General features: G+C 47.0%; 1 protein-coding gene across 3 annotated transcripts; it reads left to right on the top strand.

Moving 5' to 3' along the window:
- The first annotated feature begins 1,439 nt into the window (after positions 1 to 1,439).
- On the top strand, positions 1,440 to 17,527 carry LIN7B (lin-7 homolog B, crumbs cell polarity complex component). Of its 3 annotated transcripts, XR_014504124.1 has the most exons (7): positions 2,215 to 2,444; positions 2,978 to 3,096; positions 5,479 to 5,550; positions 8,500 to 8,709; positions 10,130 to 10,293; positions 12,171 to 16,933; positions 17,079 to 17,527. XR_014504124.1 is itself a non-coding variant. In XM_083408275.1 (6 exons), the coding sequence occupies exons 1-6, from the start codon at positions 2,072 to 2,074 to the stop codon at positions 12,190 to 12,192; spliced, it is 618 nt and encodes a 205-aa protein (XP_083264401.1). In that variant the 5' UTR covers positions 1,440 to 2,071; the 3' UTR covers positions 12,193 to 17,527. The 3 variants fall into 3 exon arrangements, 2 of the variants coding, with proteins under 2 accessions (XP_083264401.1, XP_083264400.1); XM_083408275.1 differs by lacking the exon at positions 2,215 to 2,444 and adding an exon at positions 1,440 to 2,102 and having other exon boundaries at positions 12,171 to 17,527; XM_083408274.1 differs by having other exon boundaries at positions 12,171 to 17,527.
- Positions 17,528 to 24,414: the final 6,887 nt, after the last annotated feature.

Below are 24,414 nucleotides of genomic sequence, written 5' to 3'. Positions count from 1 at the left end.
ACAAATTGGGAGTGCTGCTGGTCTACTGGCCACCCTGTTGCCCAGTGGCATCCCTAACCAAGCTGGCAGAGGTGGTCTTCGACATGGTGTTAAGAGGATCGTAGGACAATAGCCCTGGATGACTTCAGTATCCATGTGGATTCTGCTGCTGGGCCAGTCATGGTCACATGACAACCATGGGGCTGTCTCAAATTGTCATTGGTCCAACATTCAAAGGTTTGGAAGGGTGGAGTCTCCCTTGATGGAGTCTTTACCCCTGAAGGTTTGGACCAGTAGTGGTAATTTCTCTGCAAGGATGTTGGGTCAGTTCTCACAGTGGCCACCCAGATGCCTGTGGGAAACCCACAAGCAGGACCCAAGCACAAGTTTCTGGAAGCCACTTGCAGTGCCTGGAGAAACCCAGCCAGAAATGTGGGGTATTAGTATTATTTCCAGCAACTGATAATTCAAGGATACTGCTTCTGGAGGCAGAGCATAGCCAACGTAAGTTTATTTAACGCTCTTCCAAGTTGGCCATCACTGCCTCCTGCAACCATGAGTTCCATAGTTTTACTGTACTGTGTGGAGAAGTACCAGTACTTTCTTTTGTCTGCCCATAATCTTTAAACATTCAGCTACATTGGATGGCCACTGCAGAGAGGAAGAAAAACTTCACTATACGCTTCCTCCATGCCATGCATGAATTTGGAAATCTCAATCATGTCACCTCTTACCTCTCCAAACACTGCAACTTTCTCTCATAAGAGAACTCCACCCCCAATCATTTTGGTTGCCCTGAGATGACCAGAACTGTACACTGTTTTCCAAATGCCACGCCATATCTTTCTTTAATATCAGCAGTTTTATTTTTCAATTCCTGTCCTAATGATTCCTGATGTGGAATTAGCTTATTCACAGCTGCCACCCCAGTGGATCGACATCTTCATCAAGCTATCCAAGGTCTCGTTCCTGGTCAGTCACCCCATGAATGTTTATGTGACATGAATTGCATTATGTCACATTGAATTGCATTTGCCATGTTACTGCCCATTCCCTCAGCTTGGAGAGGTCCTTTTAGCGCTCTTCACAAGCTCTTCGACTCAGCCCTGGTTCTCCATAACATCTATATCAGGAGGCCTTGCAGGCCCTGGACCAGTCAGTACCTGGATGCACTGATGGGGTGAATGAGTGAAAATAAGCTGAACTTGAACCCTGGCAAGATGGAGGCACTGTGCGTAAGTGGTTTTCTTACAATGGAGCAGAAAATTTTGTTAAATAAAAATTATCCAGGGAGCTAATTTTGGTAAACGTGATCGCTTCCTCCGTTTGATCTTCACATCCATCTTGTGCAATAGATGGTGATAACGGTTCAACCCTTGGGATCTGCATGAGTCAGTGGGGAAGAGAAACGGGTAGGCTCTTAGCCCCCATCTTACCTCCTCTCCCTGGCTCTTGCATCCTGAATTCTGCAATGCAGCCCACCTTGGATGCCGTCTACCTTCCCATATATCCTATTGAAATCCAGCGTGTATAATTTTTATGCTCCAGATAGTTTGTGCAAATGTAACATGTTTGTCAGGTGTTTGCTGTTAGCTTTTCATTACACAATCACCTACTATAAAAAATACTTGAGACCAGCTGGATAAATTAAAGGGGGGGAAACGACACAATGAGAGTCGCCTGCTGACAGGACCGCTGCTATCCACTTCGCTCTGGGTGCGAGCTTCTGGAAAAGAGGCCTGAAACATTAACAAAGATATTTTCCTGTTCAACGCTTTCCAAACCTGTAATAAACGTGTGCGCAAGGCACGGGACTTCTGCAAGGAGGTTGGGTTGCGTCCGATTCTTCAAAGGCGCCTAGAAGTGGCAAGTTCAAAGCGCTGATTCACCTGCGATGCGCTTTAATAACGATGCTAACATCCGCGTGAGGCACTCTCGCGGGGTGGGGGTGGAGAAAAGGAAGTCGCTGCGCATCCTGCACGGGTGGGAGCACGCGTGGAAGGGGATGCAGCGGTGAGCGGATCTCCCTCGTCGCTTCGCCCTGCTGCTGCTGCTGCTGCAACGACCAAGGATCTCGCCGGGCCAGTCCACCATGGTGCCCCACCGGCTGCGGGTCGGACGCGGTACGTAGGTGGAAAGGGGGGGGGGGGAATCCGTGAAGAGGCGCGCGCAGGATGATGGCTCCTCCTCGGGCTGCTTCGCTCGGGCGTTTGTGCGGCGCGGCCCGGGCGCATCTCCTGGCCGCCGGGCCTAAGCGGTGCACGGGAGGGGGCCGGGCGCCCTCCGCACGTGCCGCGGCAGACACGCGCACCAGCAGCCCAGCGGGCAGGGCTGCGGCGTATCAGGTTGCAAAGCCCTCTTCCCTCCCCTCGCCGCTCTCCGCGCGTTGACGTGCGAGAGGCGGCGGTGGGGCTTCGCAAGAGCGAAGATGGCAGCGCTGGCCGAGCCTCTGGGGCTGGAGAGGGGTAAGCTGCGCCGGCGGTGGAGAAGGAGGGGAGACATGGTCTTGGAGAGGGGTGGGCATCTCCTGCGCCTGGAGTGGGAGAGATCCGCGGGTGGCTGGAAAGGGGGGGGGGATTCCCGCGTATATTGAGGAGGAGGATCGGGGCGGATGGATCCGCCAGCTCCGGCGCACGAAAGCGAGCAAGAGCCGTGCGCCCTCGCTGCGTCCCAGGAGGATGGCGGGGAGGGAAGAGAGCATCGCCGGGGCGCGCGCGGGAAGGCGAGATCCCGCGGAAAGATGGAGGTGGCGGGTGGGTCCTTCCTCTCTCTATGCCTCCCTCCCTTGCTCGGCATGGCTGCTGAGCAGGAGATCGGAGCCGCTTCCTCGTAGCTCGCCCGGATCTTCGCTTTCGCGCGCTCTCCTTTACGCGCGGCGAGAGCGCAAGGGAAGCGCGAGGCGATGTTCGCCGGGGCGGCTGAGGCGCGTCGCCCGAGGCGGCCCGGGGCTTCCTCCCGCTCCGCTGACAACCCCGCCGCCTCTTCTCCCTCTTCTCAGATGTGGCGCGGGCGGTTGAACTGCTGGAGCGGCTGCAGCGCAGCGGGGAGGTGCCGCCTCAGAAACTCCAAGCCCTTCAGAGGGTGTTGCAGAGCAAATTCTGCTCGGCCATCAGGGAGGTGAGCGAGCGACTCTTCCTGGGTCCTTCCTTGGCAGACGCTTCTCCTTTTCTTCATTTGTAGTCTCGTCTCTCCCCTCGCCTCCTCTCCTTTCCCGCGCTCCTTGCCTGGCCTTCTTCCTCTATACCAGATCGTCATCCACTTCCCCCACCTGTCACTGCGAGTTGCACCTGTGTCACACGCATCTGGCCTCTTGTCACTCCCCTGTCAGCCCGACCTTTTCCCTATGTTTGCAATCAGGCAGTGGCAGACTTGGGGCTTTCAAATTTCAACACAGTGCCAAAATTTGGTGCATCTAGCCTCTTGCCTTCCGCTCTGCATCATGCTGGTGCCTGGATAGCTCAGTTGGTTAGAGCACTGCGATGGGACAGCTGCATTTCAGGTCCTCAGGTTCCCTTCCAACTCCATGATTTTTATTATTTCTTCCATTGCCCCCTCAGGGCTGGCAAACCAGTTACACTCCCTAACTCCGCCTCTGAACCAAGGCGGCCCTACTATTAGCTGCTCGCCTCAGAGAGCTGATTTCAGGTTTCCTAAAAAGAGCTTCAAATCATTAGTTACTTAGCTCTATTATTATTTGCGCTTTTAACATTAGGCAAAGGGGACAGGTGTTTGTGGGATTTTCCTGCCTCAGGTGGCGAAATAACTGGATGGGCCTTGGTGCACTGTGCGCCTTTCATAGGAGGGGGGCTGACACCACTTGCTGCCTCACGCAGGAAAATGTCTGAAGTTGGCCTCTGTCTGGACTCTCCTTTAAGCACTCCTAATCACTTCTGTATCCCCTCAAAGTCAATACAGTGGTACCTCGGGTTAAGAACTTAATTCGTTCTGGAGGTCCGTTCTTAACCGTTCTTCACCTGAGGTACCACTTTAGCCAGTAGGGCCTCCTGCTGCTGCCGCACAGTTTCTGTTCTCATTCTGAAGCAAAGTTCTTAGCCTGAGGTACTATTTCTGGGTTAGCAGAGTCTGTAACCTGAAGCATCTGTAACCTGAGGTACCACTGTATTAGGAAGAAGGGAAGCAGCCTTATATGTTTACTCAGACCATAAGTCCCATCTAGAGCATTACAGGCATACCTCAGGTTACAGACGCTTCAGGTTGCGTTTTTTCTGGTTGCGGACCACTGCGGACCCGGAAATACTGGAACAGGTTACTTCCAGGTTTCAGCGGTTGCACATGCGCAGAAGCACTAAATTGCACTATGCACAGCAGCGCCGAATCACAACCCGCGCATGTGCAGACGCGGGTTGCGAACATGCGTCCCGCACGGATCACGTTCGCAACCCGAGCATCCACTGTATTGTTTACATTGGCAGGCAGCAGCTTGCCAGGGATTCAGACTGGGGTATTTCTCATGGTCTCTGTCATGGGAGCATATTCACCCAGTGCTTTTCCAGCTGCACTGGCTCCCGCTGAAGTACAGGGTCAGATTTAAGGTGCTGGTTTTGACCTTTAAAGCCCTTCACGGCCTAGGACCCTCATACCTACAGGACCGCCTCTCCCGGAGAGCCGCAAGGTCCATAAATAGCAACACCCTAGTGTTCCCGGGCCCTAAGGAAGTTAGATTAGCTTCAACCAGAGCCCAGGGCCTTTTCAACTCTGGCTCCAGCTTGGTGGAACGCTCTGCCTCATGAGACCAGGGCCCTGCAGGATCTGATTTCTTTCCGCAGGGCCTGTAAGACAGAGTTGTTCTGCCTGGCCTTTGGCTTGGAGCTGATTTGATTCCCTCCCTGTCTGTCTTTTTTCTTTTCCTTTCTCCTCCTGCGATGAGGCTACATTTTAATATTTTAATGTTGTATTTTAATTTTGTTTTTAAGTTGTATTCATTCAACTTGTTTTCATTATTCCTTGTTAGCCGCCCTGAGCCCGGCCTTGGCTGGGGAGGGCTGGGTTTAAAAAATTATTATTATATTATTATTATTATTATTATTATTATTATTATTATTATTATTTTGTCTACTCAGAGGTACTGAGTACTGAATCATAGAAACATAGCACCATGAAAGGAGATGTTCTACCTGCTCTCCCCGCTCCCCGTCTTGCTTCCATGCCCTCTTATCTCCTGTTCTGTCCATCCCATACAGTGGCGTAGCGTGGGTTGTCAGCACCCGGGGCAAGGCAAGTAATTTGCGCCCCCTAACCCGTGGATTTGCGCCCCCTAACCCGTGGATTTGTGCCCCCTAACCCTAACCCCCAGATGTTGCGCCCGGTGCGGCCGGCCCCCCCTGCACCCCCCACGCTACGCCACTGATCCCATATTCGCATTCCACAGTGGATGCTTCTTTCAAGTATCCTCCTTAGCATCTGTGTTCCAAGTGGTGCCAACTCTGGACAAATCTCCCTGACACCCCCCCCCCCTTTTATTGTCTCTTTTCTGGACAGGTCTATGAGCAGTTGTACGACACACTGGATATCACGGGGAGTGCTGAAATTCGGGCGCATGCCACGGCTAAGGTATGAGAAGAAACCCGTCGTTTTGCTTCCAGTTGTGTAGGATCCCCTCCACCACCTGCTACGTATTTTGGGAAGTTGTTTGCCTGCTTGTTGTGATTCCTCTTAAAACATTTTAACCAAATTTTGCATGATCGAGCAATATGATTTTGGTCTATGTTTGGATCCAGCCAGATGCCATTTTGAACAGAAGTGGCTGGCTGAACCTTTCAAAGCTGCACTGATTTTAACCAGTGGTTTCAAAACGGCGTTGGTTTCAACTGCAGGTTTCGAAACTGCACTATTTTTAAAAAATAATTCTGTTCCTTAGAATTCTTGTGCAACGCTTGGTCTGAAGTTTCTAGTTCTCTTGACTTTTTCATAGAATTCATATTTCATTCAACTTACTGAATTTGCTGTAATGGTGCTAGATAGCTTAAAAGCAATGTTCGAAATTAGCCAGGCGCGTTTTGCATCTGACTTTCCCGGGTGCCAGGATGGTGCCTGACGTCTCCACCATCTGGAGATGCCTGCCTGGTGAACCTTGGATCTTGGCTGTTTTCACACACTAGCAGCCCATCTTGTAGAATTCATATTTTATCTGCACAATTGGAATGAATTTCAGGAACCAACCACAGAGTCGTTTTGAAAAATACTGCTTCCGAGCTGCCTGGCCCCCAAATCAACTAAACATTCTGTGCTGGAGACTGTGACCCTTGTTTAAGGAGCCATTTTGTGCCTAGCTTATATAGCTGAGTTTCTAACACTGCTTAAAAGGCTGTGGGCCAGCCCTTTCATTAGACAGAGTGAGGCAGATGCCTCAGACAGCTCACTTTCAATGTCATGAAAGGACAGCAACCTGATATTTAGTTATGCTGGGCTTTTTAAAACTATTATTTACTAAGCGATGGTTGTACACCCAGGGAGAGGTACCAGTGGGATTTTTGTGCGTCGGGTGTCAAAATAACTTGACCGGCCTTTGGTTGCAAGCACCTTGACATGGGGCCAGGATGGGCAAGATGCCATCAAGCAGCAAAAACAGCTTAGTCCGGCCCTGATTAAATAGCTTTAGAAGGGGATTAGACCAGCTCGGGAAGCAAAGAGACTTTCAGTGGCTATTAGTCATAATGGCTATATACACCCTTTGGGTCTAGAGACAGTATACAGGGTACCAGTTTGCTGGGGACAACAGCAGGAGAGGGCTGCTTTGCCTTGCTTTTGGCTTCTCTGAGGCACCTGGATGCCCTGTGCTGGAAACAGGGTGGTCAACTGAATAGAGCTTCCTTAGAACTAATATCTGTATTTCAAATATGATGCGAAAATCACTAGAAATGGGTTGTTTGTAAAGTGGTCTCCCTGTGCTCTTCTGCTTGATAGTGTTCTAAAGTGGCTTGCATTAGATAAGTAAAAGCGATAGGAAAGTAGGTTGTCCTTGTGTGTGCAAGATTGCAATCTAAAAGTCATGGCACGAAAGGAAAAGATGAGGAGGAGGGAGGAGGAAGTGCTGGGGAATACAAGACTGTATGTGTGCCACAGTTTTGTAGGGGTTGGAGGGGGAACACAGAATGCTACTGTAGTTTCAAAATCGAATTTCTGAGATTCTCTGCTTTCATTTCTTTTTTTAAAAACCAAGTTTCTAGTCCTTATAGCCCCAAATATATGCTTGAAAGTTTGGGGACTACTAAGTTTTCCAGTTATTGGAAGTGAGGCTTCAGGGCCCTGTGCAGCGCCTACCCCAGTAACTTGAAAAAGAAAAGAAAGAACAAGTCTTACAACATAAGTGACGACATGGCAGCTGAACAATTCACATAATTTATATGGGGTTGTAAAATTCAGTTTGTCTTGGCACTGAATTTATTTACTAATGCTTAGCATGGAGTATGCAGAACTCTGGGTAGAAATATGCACATAGGTTAATTTGAGTAATTTGACAGTGGCTGGGGGAACCCAGTTAGATAGCCAGCATATAAATGATGATAAGATATAATAATAATAATTTATTTATACCCCGCCCATCTGGCTGAGTTTCCCCAGCCACTCTGGGCGGCTCCCAATTGAGTGTTAAAAACAATACAGCATTAAATATTAAAAACATCCCTAAACAGGGCTGCCTTCAGATGTCTTTTAAAGATAAGATAGCTGCTTATTTCCTTGACATCTGATGGGAGCACGTTCCACAGGGCGGGCGCCACTACCAAGAAGGCCCTCTGTCTGGTTCCCTGTAACCTCACTTCTCGCAATGAGGGAACCGCCAGAAGGTGCTCGGAGCTGGACCTCCGTGTCTGGGCTGAGTGATGAGGGTGGAGACGCTTCTTCAGGTATACTGGGCCGAGGGCATTTAGGGCTTTTAAAGTTCAGCACCAACACTTTGAATTGTGCTCGGAAACATACTGGGAGCCAATGTAGGTCTTTGAGGACTGGTGTTATGTGGTCCCGCCGGCCGCTCCCAGTCACCAGTCTAGCTGCCGCATTCTGGATTAGTTGTAGTTTCCGGGTCACCTTCAAAGAGAGGTGATGAGGGATGAGTCGGAAACGAAAACCCGAGGGAACTGGGGCACGAGGGGAAGGGTCAGTGGCGTAGCGTGGGGGGTGCAGGGGGGGCCCGGCCACACCGGGTGCAACATCTGGGGGGGGGGGCGCTCGCACTCGCAGCTCTCTGCCGCTACCTGGCTCACTCACTCTCTCTCACTGCAGTGCTGGCTGTGCGAATCCGATCCAAGCCGCCGGGTCGCCGCCCACTGTGGAGGGGAGGGTGCCAGGCGTGCGGTGCGGTGTGGTGCGTAGAGAGAGCAAGGGACTATCTGGGGGAGGGACAGTGCAGCGGGGGGGGGGCGCAAATTACTTGCCTTGCCCCGGGTGCTGACAACCCACGCTACGCCACTGGGAAGGCTGTTGCCACTGACTTTTAAAGAAGTCTTCGAAACAGTCCTAAATACTGGTGCAGAATCTTCTCTGCTTCCTCCCCATATCCAGGCGACGGTGGCTGCTTTTGCAGCGAGCGAAGGCCACGCACACCCACGGGTGGTGGAACTGCCCAAGACGGACGAAGGCCTGGGCTTCAACATCATGGGGGGCAAGGAGCAGAACTCGCCCATCTACATCTCCCGCATCATCCCAGGGGGCGTGGCTGACCGCCACGGCGGCCTCAAGCGAGGAGATCAGTTGCTGTCGGTCAATGGCGTGGTGTGTATATTGGGGGGCAGGCGATATGAGAGGCTTCTTTTTGGGTGTATGGGAGCGGGATAAGGGTTTGCAGGAAGCGGAAACAGTTGGGGTGGGTGGAGATCCAAAACAGCTCAGGTGGTACAGAGCGTGCTCAGTCAATTGCGGAATGGTGATTGGCTGATTTTATTTATGGTTGCACATGTGTTGTTGATTGTATATAGACATAATACATAAAATTGGGAGGCGGGTGGCGCTGTGGGTTAAACCACAAAGCCTAGGACTTGCCGATCAGAAGGTCGGTGGTTTGAATCCCCGCGACAGGGTGAGCTCCTGTTGCTCGGTCCCTGCTCCTGCCAACCTAGCAGTTCGAAAGCACGTCAAAGTGCAAGTAGATAAATAGGTACCGCTCCCACGGGAAGGTAAACGGTGTTTCCGTGCACTGCTCTGGTTCGACAGAAGTGGCTTAGTCATGCTGGCCACATGACCCGGAAGCTATACGCTGGCTCCCTCGGCCAGTAAAGTGAGATGAGCACCACAACCCCAAAGTCGGCCACGACTGGACCTAATGGACAGGGGTCCCTTTACATTTAATACATAAAATTACATGGTTTCCAAAAAACCATGTTTGCTGTTCATCTGGAGGTTTACTCCAGTTGGTAGTTATTTTCCCCCTCTTATTATTTATTAGATTTGTACACCTATAGATCTCAGGGTGGTTCACGACATAAAATCGCAATAAAATAAAGAATATAGTGGTACCTCGGTTTTTGAACGTCTCCGTTGACGAACATTTTGGTTTTCGAACGCTGTAAATCCAGAAGTAACTGCTTCAGTTTTTGAACATGCCTCGGAAGTTGAACGGTCTTCTGGAATGGATTATGTTCAAAAACCAAGGTACCACTGTAATAAAAAGAACAGAAACAAACCAATAATCCCCTCTCCCCAACACAATTTAAAAGGGCATTGGATGTCAGTCAGCCAAAGGCCTGATTAAAGAGGAACGTTTTTGCCTGGTGCCTGAAGGTGTATAATGAAGGTGCCAGGCGAACTTCCCCGGGGAGAGCCTTCCACAGACGGGGAGCCACTGCAGAGGAGGCCCCGTTCTCATGTTGCCAGCCTCCAGACCTCTCGAGGAGGCGGCACACAATGGAGGCCCTTGGAAGATGATCTCAGGATCTGGGTAGGTTCTTATGGAGACAGGCAGTCCTTGAGGTGTTGTGGTCCTGAGCCATTTAAGGAGAGGGAAAACAGGGCTGGCTTCACACTGCAGTGTTTTGCTGCTGGTCCCGCTTGCATAAATACTGTACGTCATTTGAGGCAGGGAGGGCTGCTTCTCATGGACCTCAGCAATGACGATGGGCGGTGAAAGGTGGAGTCTTGCATAAGGAAATGCACTTATTTCTCTTGCGGCATCGCTTTTCTTCCTTGTTTTCTGCAGAGCGTGGAGGGCGAGCAACACGAACGGGCGGTGGAGCTCCTGAAAGCAGCCCAGGGTACTGTGAAGCTGGTTGTGCGCTACACGCCCAAAGTACTCGAAGAAATGGAGGCGCGCTTTGAGAAGATGCGGACGGCGCGGCGCCGGCAGCAGCATAACAGCTACTCGTAAGAGCGGGCCAGGAAGTGGGGCTTCCCAAGCAGCGGTTCTTTCGGGGGATAGTTTGGGTGGCCAGGGGCAGAAGAGGGCGGGGCTTCCGTACTCGAAGGTGAGATGGAGGCAGGTGTAGCTTGAAGCCAGGTGGCTGACAGTGTCGGCTGAGTCACACAAGTCCAGCCATTAGGTTGGGGAGAAAAGTTGGGGTTTATATTTGGAATCTGATTTATCCTCATTGCCGGCATCAAATCTGAAATCTCAGTGTTGAAATCTTCCTGGTATCTGATCAACATGTGCAAATCTAGAACTGGGGTAAGGCAGTGGCGTAGCATGGGGGGTGCAGGGGGGGCCGGCCGCACCGGGCGCAACATCTGAGGGTTAGGGTTAGGGGGCGCAAATCCACGGGTTAGGGGGCGCAAATCCACGGGTTAGGGGGCACGGGTAAGGTATTACTTGCCTTGCCCCGGGTGCTGACAACCCACGCTACGCCACTGGGGTAAGGAATACATGCTTTCCCTCTGGATTCTATTAATCTGTGTGTCCCTATAAAGAGAGGGAGAGAGATCAATATTTGATACTTCCCGGAGAGCATCTTGCAATTGACACAGTTGGGTGATGGCAAGGGAAAAGGGCAGGCACGGAAGAGAGAGGAAATCCGGGTGCAGAACCCTCGATATTAATTTATTGAGGACCATTTATGTTAAATATATCTAAGGTGTGAACTGCAACTTTAAAAAGCAAACAAACCCAAATTACCAAAAGCAATACAATAAAACGATCAATGCAAAGTACTGGCAACATCAGTAAAAAGTGCAGAAATGCAATAAAGCATGATAATAATAATAACAATATTAATATTAATTATTTATTATTTATACCCAGCCACTCTGGGCAGCTCCCAACAAAATATTGAAAACATCAAAATTAAAAACTCCCCTAAACAGGGCTGCCTTCAGATGTCTTCTAAAAGTCAGATAGCTTGACATCTGGTGGGAGGGCGTTCCACAGGGCGGGCGCCACTACCGAGAAGGCCCTCTGCCTGGTTCCCTGTCACCTCGCTTCTTGGTAACATGCGGAAGATGATCGGCTTTAATGATCAGACAGAGATGAGGAGGAGGTGTCTTTAGAAATTGACTGAAGCAGGTGAGCCACAGTACTGCAAAGAGACAGCATCACAACTATGCAATGTTAACCAGGAACCTTTAACCCTTTTAATAGTTATATATGATTTTCAAGCTTACAAAAAAATGGTTGTGGTACAAGAAACAGAGGAAATGAACAATGCAAACTCCATAGCTCTCCCTCCTCATTATTTCGCCTTTGTTCAGAAACCAATTGATCTGGTTTTCTTGTGACCCACCTCTCCCTTCCTCTCCCTTGCCATCATCACATCCTAGCTTGCTCTTAGATAAAGTAAAGGGACCCCTGACCATTAGGCCCAATCGTGGCCAATTCTGGGGTTGCGGCGCTCATCTCGCTTTATTGGCCGAGGGAGCCGGTGTACAGCTTCCGGGTCATGTGGCCAGCACTACTAAGCCGCTTCTGGTGAACCAGCGCATGGAAATGCCGTTTACCTTCCCGCTGGAGTGGTACCTATTTATCTACTTGCACTTTGATGTGCTTTCAAACTGCTAGGCTGGCAGGAGCAGGGACTGAGCAACGGGAGCTCACCCCGTCGCGGGGATTCGAACCGCCGACCTTCTGATCAGCAAGTCCTAGGCTCTGTGGTTTAACCCCGAGCGCCACCCGTGTAAGTTAACTAGAGTGGCCACATGAAAAAAAAAATATTAGTCCTCTCTCAGAGTTTTAAGAAAAACTTCTTTTGTGGCTGCCTGTCTCCCTGCTTGCTCTCACGGTTGGTATTCCCTGTCTCTCTTTGTTTCTTCAGATCCCTGGAGTCCCGAGGATAATTTGCATCATTATCTATCTGGTTTGTTTGGGCTGGCCTGCGATTTTTCCCCCCACCCCACCGCACCCTCCCCGATGGTTTTATCTGTATAGCAGGAGACATATTTATCTGCCTGCCTCCTCTTTGCCAGGAGGTGGGCTCCTATGTACAGTATTTATTCTCCACAATCCTCTTATTTAAAGATGTTCTGTGTGAGTGACTGTGTATCTGTGTGAGTCCCTACCCTTGTGAAACTGAAGAAGGTACCGCAAAGCCCCCAAGAGCCTGTTCTTTGCTGCCTATGATGTACAGGGCTATAAAAAATTAGAGGAAAATGGAAAGCTCCCACGTATAATGCCTCTCCTCTAGGGATGGTTTCATTTCCATTGCAGGGTGAGGGGTCCCCTTTCTAGCCAGCCTCCCACCCTAATAATAATAAAATTTATTTGTATCCCGCCCTCCCCAGCCGAAGCCGGGCTCAGGGCGGCTAACAACAATAAAATAGTGCAACATTCTAAAAACAATTCATTATAAACATTTATTAAAATCAAATTGATGGCAACCATTAAGCTAAAGTTCTGTGAAGATTGCCAAAGGAGGGAGTCAGGCTGCGCCCTGACCAAAGGCCTGGTGGAACAGCTCTGTCTTGCAGGCCCTGCGGAAAGATGTCAAGTCCCGCAGGGCCCTAGTCTCTTGTGACAGAGCATTCCACCAGATTGGGGCCACAGCCGAAAAAGCCCTGGCTCTAGTTGAGGCCAGCCTAACCTCTCTGTGGCCTGGGACCTTCAGGATGTTTTTATTTAAGACCGTAAGTTCCTCTGTGGGACGTACCAGGAGAGGTGGTCCCGTCGGTACGAGGGTCCTAAGCCGTATAGGGCTTAGACACAGAAACGCCAACACTGATGAGAAGGCGTGGTGTAGCCCTGGCTTTGGGCCTGGGTTCAAATCTACCTGGCTGACCATATCACCTGTCCCTCTCTCTCTCTCTCTCAGCCTAACCTATCTCACAGGGTTGTTGAGAGGACAGAACAGTGAAAACCCATGTTTGGTGCCCTTGAGTTCCTTGGGATATCTTGCCAATTAATACTGATAAGAGCCTTGGAAGGAGAGAACTGTCCCAGGGCTCTAGGGCTACAACTTTACCAAGCCAAACCATTTTTTCCCCCTATAGCAACCCATATTAGAATGTGATTTTTTAAGAAAAAAGCAAAACAAGGTTGGATATGGATGTGGGAAATCACAATAATTTCAGCTGCAAAGCTCACTGGGTAAGCTTGTGTACACTCAGCCTCAGTGTTCCCATCTGTAAAATGGGGGCTGGAATGGCCTCCCTCGCAAAGTTGCTGTGAGGATTAATGAGATAAAAAACAGCGAAACGCTATGGAGTTTCATGAATAACACGACGTGTATGTAAATAATGTCTGTCCAGATTATACTAAGTAAGAAAAGATAATCCCTCTTACCCCACAACAATCACAACAGACCTCTATTTTAGATTTCTCTTAACAGGCCTCTAAATGACTATCCTGTCATAGACAGCTTTCTGGGTCATGTGGCCAGCATGACTAAAGCGCTTCTGGCGCAACGGGACACCATGACAGAAGCCAGGGCGCACGGAAATGCCATTTACCTTCCCGCCGCAGCGGTACCTATTTATCTACCTGCACTGGTGTGCTTTCAGTTAGTTCCAGGGGCAACAGCTCCATCAGAGTGTTGGCAGAAAGGAGGGGGAAATCGGAATGAAATAAGCTGCAGTGCAGTTTGACCCTTTGACCAGCAGGTGGAGCACTTAATGAATCTCTGGTCAGGATTTGTGAAAAAGTAATGTTTAGGTGAATTTGGGGGAGAATTTGTGGCTCTAGCTGCATAAGAATGATTTGAGAATGCTGACATAAACATGGCTCCCAGCCCCATCAGAATGCGAAAGCCTGTGGTTCTAAGCTGATCCATGCTGACTTGAAATCACCTGATTGCTTCAGTCTGATTTAGTTTGCATGGGTCAGAGAAACCCACTGTTACTTGCCGTGACATTCAGAAAGCCAAGCCAAAGAGTTACCGTATTTTTCCGTGTATAAGACGTCCCCATGTATAAGACCACCCCAATTGTTTGAGCCTCAAATTAAGAAATAATTAATTTCAACATTCCGTGTATAAGACGACCCCCAATTTTAAACTTAAAAAAATGGGGGGGGGGGATAAAGACTTATACACAGAAAAATACAGTATGTGCAAAAAGGTCACCCAGGCTGGGAGTTGGCACAGGTTTGCGTGAAATCTTCCACTTTCATGTGTCAATAGGGTGCAATTTAGGAAGAAGACCCATAGCTCAGTGGGTATAGCCCATGCTTTGCCTGCAGTAGTTAATAATAATGACAATAATTTTATTATTTGTACGCCCGCCTATCTGACTGGTTTGCCCCAGCCACTCTGGGCGACTCATCCAGGGTAGGTTCAGGCCCTGGTGTTTTTCACCTGAAAGGATCAGATGATACCTGAGACACAGGAAGAGCCATTGCCAGTCAGAATAGACAACACTCTTATGCTAGACCAGGGATGGAGGAAACTATGCATTTGTTGCCGAACCACAACTCCCATCAGCCCTTGCCAGCATGGCCACTGCAGAAGTGGATGCTGGGAATTGTAGTTCAGGAACACCCAGAGATGTTTCCTCATGCCCGATATAGAGGGTCGCAGGTTCTCTACCCAGGCCTAGAAGGACAAAATTGTCTCTGACCTTGTGTGAAGCAGGTTCTTAACAGAAAATGAAGCATGCATGTTGATAGGCTCTGCGTGCAAAAAAAATAAAACAAATCTCCCAGGTTGGGAACAGATGGACGAAAAGCCTCTGCCCTTCTTGTGAGGCGACTTCCTAATTTACAGCGAAATAGATAGCTGAGCAGGCTGTTCAAACTAGTCTTTCATTTAATCCCAAGAGCACACCTGTATGCTAAAATGCAACTCTTAAGAGTTTCCAGCTCTTGTGTTCAGTCCAAGCTGGTTGTATTTACGACGGCAAAATGTGTCAAATTGCAAAAATTTAAAAAGAAATATTTTCCTGGATGCTGGGATTCGATAAAATAATCCAAAAGGAGTGTCAAATCTCCTTGTAAATGCCTAGATTTATTTGAATACGGTGTTGCTTTTTTCCGGATCGGTTCTCTGCATACAGTACTTCCCCTGAGCTCAAATGCAAAACTGAGTTTTTTCCAAAAACATCCCTCCTTTCAAGTTGTACTTCTTCGCAGAACTGGGACCCACCCCACGTATGCGCAGAATATGGGCTCAGGGCCAAGCCACAGACTTGACGTGCTGGTTTTTTAAAATGCAGGTTGCATCAGCTTTGAGGGGTGGGGGCAGAGGGTGCTGATAATTAACGGGATTAGTGCAGGCATGGAGAGCGAATTCCTCCCATGTCACAGTCCGGAGGAAAATCTTCTGTAATTGGGGCTGTAAACCAGAAGTTTATGCAGGAGTTACGTTCCGGCAATCGCGTCTAAAAGCCAGAGTTGCGTATAGTCAAAACACATTGGCTTCAGTGGTGGCTGGGATTCCCAACGTCATTTTTCCTGGAACCCTGCGCTCTTTTTAATTTTTCCCACGCGTGTAAAACTTGAAGGTGCACAAGTTAAAGGTTCACAAGCGGTGGGCTCACTTCATCTGCTTTTGGAGGATGATGTTTTTACCCACTCATCCTCAACACACTCATGCCGTGTTCAAGAGGGTTTTGCTTCAAGACTGCTGCATGGGAGGGAAAGGTTAAATTTCCTTTCTACATCTGCTCTGATCCTGTTAATTATCAGGCCCCTAAGTATGCTGATAGGATTTTGTAATTAACTTGCATTTAAAAAATTTTTTTTTGCAAAAGGCTTTTAACTTCAGGTCTAGTTTGGCTCTGAGAGGAGGTCATGAAAAGAACATATGCTTTAGCGCCTTAAAAAGCAAATACCGTATTTTTTGCTCTATAAGACTCACTTTTTCCCTCCTAAAAAGTAAAGGGAAATGTGTGTGCGTCTTATGGAGCGAATGCAGGCTGCGCAGCTTTCCCAGAAGCCAGAACAGCAAGAGGGATTGCTGCTTTCACTGCGCAGCGATCCCTCTTGCTGTTCTGGCTTCTGAGATTCAGAATATATTTTTTCTTGTTTTCCTCCTCCAAAAACTAGGTGCGTCTTGTGGTCCGGTGCGTCTTATAGAGCGAAAAATACGGTAAATACAACTTTTCAGGTCCTGGCTATTGATGCTCACAGTCTCTGTTGGGGGTTCCTTGGATTCACGCCTTTGCTCAGTCTGTCCATTGGTTTGGGGTTTGTTTAAAACTCTGTATTCCCATCTCTAGTCAGCATATTCCTGTGACATGTTTCACGGCACTCCCAGGCTTCCGTTTTTTAAAAGCAATTTGCCATGCACCACGGAGGCTGGATGAGTGAGAACGCAAGCTCAGAGGCTCCCTTGGACTTGTTGGCTCTTCAGATTGCTGAAACGGTCTGGGATGCCGTGCCACGGTCAAGAACGAGAGCGGCGAGCCCAGTGTTTCCCAAACTTGGGTCTCCAGCTGTTTTTGGACTACAACACCCATCATCCTTAGCTAGCAAGACCAGTGGTCAGGGATGATGGGAACTGTAGTCCAAAAACAGCTGGACACCCAAGATTGGGAAACACTGGGCTAGCCCTGTGGCTTCCCAGATGCGATTTGACGCAGCTCCCATCAGCCTTAGCTGGCATAGTAAATGGGACTTGTAGTCCAGGAAATATCAGGAGGTCTGCAGGTTTGCCACACTTGATTTAGAGCAGTGGTGGCCAAACTTTGGCCCTCCAGCTGTTTTGGGACTACAATTCCCATCATCCCTGGCCACTGGTCCTGTTAGTTAGGGATGATGGGAGTTGTAGTCCAAAAACAGCTGGAGGGCCAAGTTTGGCCACCACTGATTTAGAGGGACCAAATAGCTTGCTTGTGGCATTAAGCTCCCCTAATAATGCACTGTTGTTGGGGAGCACATGCAACACTTCGCCATTGCTAGAGTGGGGTGCAAATATATTTTTCCTGACCCAGTCAAACCCCCACCCCACCCTGCCTTGCCCAAAGGCTCAGCCAAAAGTGGTGTGCTCCTCCTAATAGCTGATTAACCCTCTCTAGGAAAATCTGTCTTCCTTTAGCAGAACCCCATACTTCAATGGGCTTTTTTGCCAGCTACCCGGTCCCCATGGATGTCATGTGATTATACCACTAGCAGGTCACTGGCTGATCAGCGCTGTAAGGGACGAGTGACAGGGAACTCCTGTGTAAGCTGTTCCAAAAGAAGAGTGTGATTTAAGTGTAATACATCAATAAACTAGTAAAGCACAGTGTTTGAGAAGCCTCACTTCGTATTACAGTCTGTTTTTGCATCTCTCTCCCCCCGCCCTTTCCGCTCTTTAAAATGGGTCTTTGTTCGTTTTTCAAGTAAATTTTTATTGTTTTCCTTACATATTCTTTTCCAACAAACCATATTAATGCCATACATTCCCTTTGACTCTGCCGAGTTGCGACTCCCCTCCCTCCCTGGGTGTTGTTGGTTTTTTTTAAGTAATATTTATTAGATGTTTAATAGTTACAGAAAGAAAAAGGGTAAAAAAAGAAAAAGAAAAACAGTAAAAAATTTAACAAACAATGCATCAAAAATAGAAAGAAAAAACAATACAACAAAACAACAAGAGAAAACAAAAACATTTAAAAAACACATCCAAATTTCATATCTTTATCTTTCATTTGCTTGTTTCCTCGACTTCCTCGCACCTCCCTTTTTTGTATTCTAGTTCAAATTAGCTGGTTCAGGCAATCCTTTCCCTTTTTCTCAATTTTTGTTCTATAATTTATCTTAACACAGTTTAACTTTAAATTTTCCACTTTAGCCCATTAACAATCAATTTTTATATAATTCTTAATAACACTTCTGCTAAAACCATATAATTTCATTCCAGTATTCTTCTAACATTCATTAATTTTACAATATTTCTGTATTTTTTCCAATCTTCCATCGATTCTTCTCCTTGGTCTCGGATTCTGCCAGTCATTTCCGCCATTTCCATATAGTCCATAGCTGTTTGAACCTCAGTTGGAGAATGATTATGCAAATGTACACACTAGGGTTGGGCGATTCCTGGTTTTCAACATTGTGATATATCACCTGCTAAACATGGCAATATACAGTGATACCTCAGGTTAAGTACTTAGTTCGTTCTGGAGGTCCGTTCTTAAGCTGAAACTGTTCTTAACCTGAAGCACCACTTTAGCTAATGGGGCCTCCCGCTCCTGCTGTTCTCATCCTGAAGCAAAGTTCTTAACCCGAGGTACTATTTCTGGGTTAGCGGAGTCTGTAACCTGAAGCGTATGTAACCTGAGGTACCACTATAATGACATATCACGATGTCTGAAGTAAGGATGGAGCTATGTAGATATAGAGGCATTGGCTGGCTTCACGGTTTTCCTCACATTGTGATTTTTGTGTAGCGCGCACACACAGACACAATTTGTGATATATTGCAAGGTCAAAGATTATGAAACCGATATCACAATATGGACTTCGAACCAGTTTTGGACGCTATATTGCCCATCCCTAGTACACCCCCGGCTTGGTTCTGTGTCACAACACTCAAGGCATTTGTTACATCAAGGGTCTCTCCTCTCTGTCAGTAACATGTGGTGTTATGGTGCTTATCATACACAACTATGCCCTTTGCCGTAGAAGAAATGTTGGCAGATTTGATTCCAAAGCAGACTAGATGAAATATTGGCAAACTTGGTTTCCAAAGGCACTTTTCTGTCAAGTTTGTTGGTTCGTTCACCATTCACAAAGAAAACCTAATACTGTACAATTAAGTGACATAATTTAAGATATTAAAACTGCATTGCAAATATTAAAATACAGCATTCAGCTAGGGCAGATCAACATAACGAAACCTCTGGGACTAAATATCAGCAGAGGCCTGAGAATATGCCAAAATCAATAGTGTCTGTGACTAGCTGAGCCTACGGAGAGGGGCCAGCACCGAGAAGGCCTTCTGTCTTACTACCAAGTTTTTCTCCAAAATGGCACAACCAAGAGAAGTCTCCTCAGCTGATCTTAGTGGATGAGAAAGGTGATGCTGCAGGTAACCTGATTGCCAGTTGAAGGGCTTTGTAAATCAAAACCTTAAACTGGACCCAATAGCTTATTGGCAGCCAGCAGATGTCTGCAAGGTCAAGGATCATAAAACCAGTGGCTAGGGCTTTATGGCTGGCAGAGCACTCCCTACTGGGTTTCTGGTGTATTTACACCTCCTTTAGTGCCTTGCTGGTGCTGCATTCTGTTTGTGGCCATTCCAGGAGTGTGTGTAAGGAGCATTTTCATGGTACATGTATCTCTTGGAATAGAGATGTTGCTTTAGCCATCGTAGGTGCAAAATCTGTTTCACCAGCGGCTTTGTCCTGCCACATTACTGAGTTGATATATCTGGTTTGGGCAGTGGGATCCTGGTTACATACACGATGGAAGTGCCCCAAGGAGGTGGTAGGATCCTGGGAACACGGTGGGTTTTTATCTAGGGGAAAACGGTTAAATGTATTTTTTTAATTATTAAAAAAAAATAAAGCTAAAATATATCCTGTCATTTGGCCTTCAATAAGGTTCACAAGGCAAATTTTAACATCAAAACAATATAGAAAGATATAATTTGGCAAAATATTTGGACTTTATGATATGTATTTGTATAATTTGGAATATTTAATGTGATTTGATTGGATTGTTAAAATGGGAAACTTAATAAAAAATATTATAAAAAAGAAACAATATATAAAGCAAAACGCTAACATCTAACACACACAAAATGGAGCACTGTCTCACCTAACATAAGCAACAACTAAAATTGGGGAGCAATCTCAGAAGTCTGGGAGAGGGGATCTTTCCTAACAATCTGAAGGCAATGGAGTTGGATGGACTCCTTTGGAAATAATTCCACAGGGAAGATTTCTGGCAGCTATCAAACTGAGCTTAAGGCAGCCCCTTACATGTCACCAGAAGAGGATGGTTATTTGCTTAAAATGTGCATATGCTGATTTTTGTGTTTAGATGCAAGTTTAGAAATAGTTACTATAATTGTAAATAGAAATACAGAACACCTCACTATCACAGAGACATCTGTGACCTGCATGCGTACTTAGTTTGCTATTTAGGAACTCAATGGGCAACTTCAAGGCTCCTGAGCTCTGTCTTGTCTTCAAAGGGCACAACTCGGTGCACACCCCTGCTTTCTCGAGATTTCATTCAAAAACAGGAATGAGGAATGAGACACGTTCCTCTGTTAGATCTCATTCATGAGGCATTAACTGACCATCCTGGTCTGTTCATCAACAACCCATTTAGCAAAGGAATGGTCAGTCAGCAACTGAAATTATATGTTTCAAATTACTTAAAACAATGAAACCTTGGGTTTGCTAGATGATTTTGCTAAAAGTGAACCAATGATCGATATACTAAGCTCTTGCAGTCTTGAACACAAGTGAGCTGATCCCAAAGTGTTTTGCTTTCATCCTGCAAGCTCAGCTATTGGGGGAAGTCTCATTTCATCATTTAATTTAATCCCTATAACATTCAGTATGCTTCAGTGATCACTGTGAAATTGACCAAAACAAGGATGGCAAATCGGCCTTCAAATTCTCAGCAATATTTTTCAAGGCTTGCTTCAGATACGTTTAAATGGTAAAGAGAAGCCGCATGTTTTATGCATGGCAAAGGCACAGATCCCTTTGCTTCAATTTTAAAAGGTTCTGATCTGTGCTGAAAATCTTGCTTAGTTATCAGTTGCTCCTTTATCACGTTCTTAAGTAAAGGAATGAGTGCCTTTGGTATGGGAACCTAGTAGAGACCCATTGGTTTGTTTGTTAATAGTAAGTCACTCTGGGTTGTATCCAACTAAGTTATTGTTGGCTTCCGTCGGCCTCAAAAGACAATGGATTGCGCTTCCGGGGGTGAAATCAAACTGCTGCAGAATCACAGCGCCTGCTGCAGAGACTGGTAACTTGTAACTGCTGCCTCCGGCATTTGTGCTGCATTAGCAGAAGCAACCCCTTCATGGATCACTGCCTTGCCGTGGCGAAGGGGCTTGAAGAACTCAGGGAAGCTATGAACTATGCTGAGCAGGGCACCCAAGATGAAGAGATCATAGTGGAGAGTTTTGACCAAACGTGATCCACCTGGAGCAGGAATCGGCAAGCCACTCCAGTATCCCTGCCAAGAAAACTCCATGGACAAAGACAACAGGTATATAAAAGTTATGACGCTGGAAGATGAGCCCCTCAGGTCGGAAGGCGTCCAACATGCTACTGGGGAAGAGCGGAGGACAAGTACAAGTAGATCCAGAGCTGATGAAGCGGCTGGGCCAAAGCCGAAAGGACGCTCAGTTGCGGATATGCACGGAAGCGAAAGGAAAGTCCAATGCTGTAAAGAAAAATATTGCATAGGAACCTGGAATGTAAGAACCATGAACCTGGGTAAGTTGGATGTGGTCAAAAATGAGATGGCAAGAATAAACATTGACATCCTGGGCATCAGTGAACTAAAATGGACGGGAATGGGCGAATTCAGTTCGGATGACTATCATATCTACTACTGTGGGCAAGAAACCCATAAAAGAAATGGAGTGGCCCTCATAGTCAACAAAAGAGTGGCGAAAGCTGTACTGGGATGCAATCTTAAAAATGATAGAATGATCTCGATACGAATCCAAGGCAGACCTTTTAACATCACAGTAATCCAAGTTTATGCACCAACTACTGGTGCTGAAGAAACTGAAATTGACCAATTCTATGAAGACTTACAACACCTTATAGAAGTGACACCAAAGAAGGATGTTCTTCTCATTATAGGGGATTGGAATGCTAAAGTAGGGAATCAAGAGATAAAAGGAACAACTGGCAAATTTGGTCTTGGAATTCAAAACGAAGCAGGGCAAAGGCTAATAGAGTTCTGTCAAGAGAACAAGCTGGTCATCACAAACACACTTTTCCAACAACACAAGAGACGACTCTACACATGGACATCACCAGATGGGCAGCATCGAAATCAGATTGATTATATTCTCTGCAGCCAAAGATGGAGAAGCTCTATACAGTCAGCAAAAACAAGACCTGGAGCTGACTGTGGCTCAGATCATCAGCTTCTTATAGCAAAATTCAAGCTTAAACTGAAGAAAGTAGGAAAAACCACTGGGCCGGTAAGATACAATCTAAACCAAATCCCTTATGAATACACAGTGGAAGTGAGGAACAGGTTTAAGGATTTAGATTTGGTGGACAGAGTGCCTGAAGAACTATGGATGGAGGCTCGAAACATTATACAGGAGGCAGCAACGAAAACCATCCCAATGAAAAGGAAATGCAAGAAAGCAAAGTGGCTGTCCAATGAGGCCTTACAAATAGCGGAGGAGAGAAGGCAAGCAAAATGCGAGGGAGATAGAGAAAGATACAGGAAATTGAATGCAGAATTCCAAAAATAGCAAGGAGAGACAAGAAGGCCTTCTTAAATGAGCAATGCAAAGAAATAGAGGAAAACAACAGAATGGGAAGAACCAGAGATCTGTTCAAGAAAATTGGAGATATGAAAGGAACATTTCGTTCAAAGATTACCATAATAAAGGACAAAAGTGGTAAGGACCTAACAGAAGCAGAAGACATCAAGAAGAGGTGGCAAGAATACACAGAGGAACTATACCAGAAAGATATGGATGTCTCGTACACCCCAGGTAGTGTGGCTGCTGACCTTGAGCCAGACATCCTGGAGAGTGAAGTCAAATGGGCCTTAGAAAGCATTGCAAATAACAAGGCCAGTGGAAGTGATGGTATTCCAGCTGAACTATTTAAAATTTTAAAAGATGATGCTGTTAAGGTGCTACACTCAATATGCCAGCAAGTTTGGAAAACTCAGCAGTGGCCAGAAGATTGGAGAAGGTCAGTCTATATCCCAATCCCAAAGAAGGGCAGTGCTAAAGAATGCTCCAACTACCGCACAATTGCACTCATTTCACACGCTAGCAAGGTTATGCTTAAAATTCTTCAAGGAAGGCTCAAGCAGTATGTGGACCGAGAACTCCCAGAAGTGCAAGCTGGATTTAGAAGAGGCAGGGGAACCAGAGACCAAATTGCAAACATGCGCTGGATTATGGAGAAAGCTAGAGAGTTCCAGAAAGACATCTACTTCTGCTTCATTGACTATGCAAAAGCCTTTGACTGTGTGGATCACAGCAAACTATGGCAAGTTCTTAAAGAAATGGGAGTGCCTGATCACCTCATCTGTCTCCTGAGAAATCTCTATGTGGGACAAGAAGCTACAGTTAGAACTGGATATGGAACAACTGACTGGTTCAAAATTGGGAAAGGAGTACGACAAGGCTGTATTTTGTCTCCCTGCTTATTTAACTTATATGCAGAATTCATCATGCGAAAGGCTGGGCTGGATGAATCCCTAGCCGGAATTAAGATTGCTGGAAGAAATATCAACAACCTCAGATATGCAGATGACACAACCTTGATGGCAGAAAGTGAGGAGGAATTAAAAAACCTTTTATTGAGGGTGAAAGAGGAGAGCACAAAATATGGACTGAAGCTCAACATCAAAAAAACGAAGATCATGGCCACTGGTCCCATCACCTCTTGGCAAATAGAAGGGGAGGAAATGGAGGCAGTGGGAGATTTTACTTTCTTGGGCTCCATGATCACTGCAGATGGTGACAGCAGCCACGAAATTAAGAGACGCCTGCTTCTTGGGAGGAAAGCAATGGCAAACCTAGATAGCATTTTAAAAAGTAGAGACATCACCTTGCCAACAAAGGTCCGTATAGTAAAAGCTATGGTTTTCCCAGTAGTGATGTATGGAAGTGAGAGCTGGACCATAAAGAAGGCTGATCGCCGAAGAATTGACGCTTTTGAATTATGGTGCTGGAGGAGACTCTTGAGAGTCCCATGGACTGCAAGAAGATCAAACGCATCCATTCTTAAGGAAATCAGCCCCGAGTGCTCACTGGAAGGACAGATCGTGAAGCTGAGGCTCCAATACTTTGGCCACCTCATGAGAAGAGAAGACTCACTGGAAAAGACCCTGATGTTGGGAAAGATGGAGGGCACAAGGAGAAGAGGACGACAGAGGACGAGATGGCCAGACAGTGTTCTCGAAGCTACAAACATGAATCTGACCAAACTGCGGGTGGCAGTGGAAGACAGAAGTGCCTGGCGTGCTCT

Source organism: Podarcis tiliguerta (assembly GCF_965153285.1).
Source record: "Podarcis tiliguerta genome assembly, chromosome: 13".
NCBI classification, from domain to species: Eukaryota; Metazoa; Chordata; class Lepidosauria; order Squamata; family Lacertidae; genus Podarcis; species Podarcis tiliguerta.
Note: the sequence above shows the minus strand (reverse complement) of the source record. Positions and strands in the feature narration are given on the sequence as shown.

Excerpts from the sequence above, each read along its gene's own strand:
- LIN7B (XM_083408274.1), top strand. The coding sequence starts at position 2,408 with ATGGCAGCGCTGGCCGAGCCTCTGGGGCTGGAGAGGG. Across the intron at positions 5,551-8,499 it reads GGGCGCATGCCACGGCTAAG|GCGACGGTGGCTGCTTTTGC; the intron begins GTATGAGAAGAA and ends CCCCATATCCAG. Across the intron at positions 10,294-12,170 it reads CAGCAGCATAACAGCTACTC|ATCCCTGGAGTCCCGAGGAT; the intron begins GTAAGAGCGGGC and ends TTGTTTCTTCAG.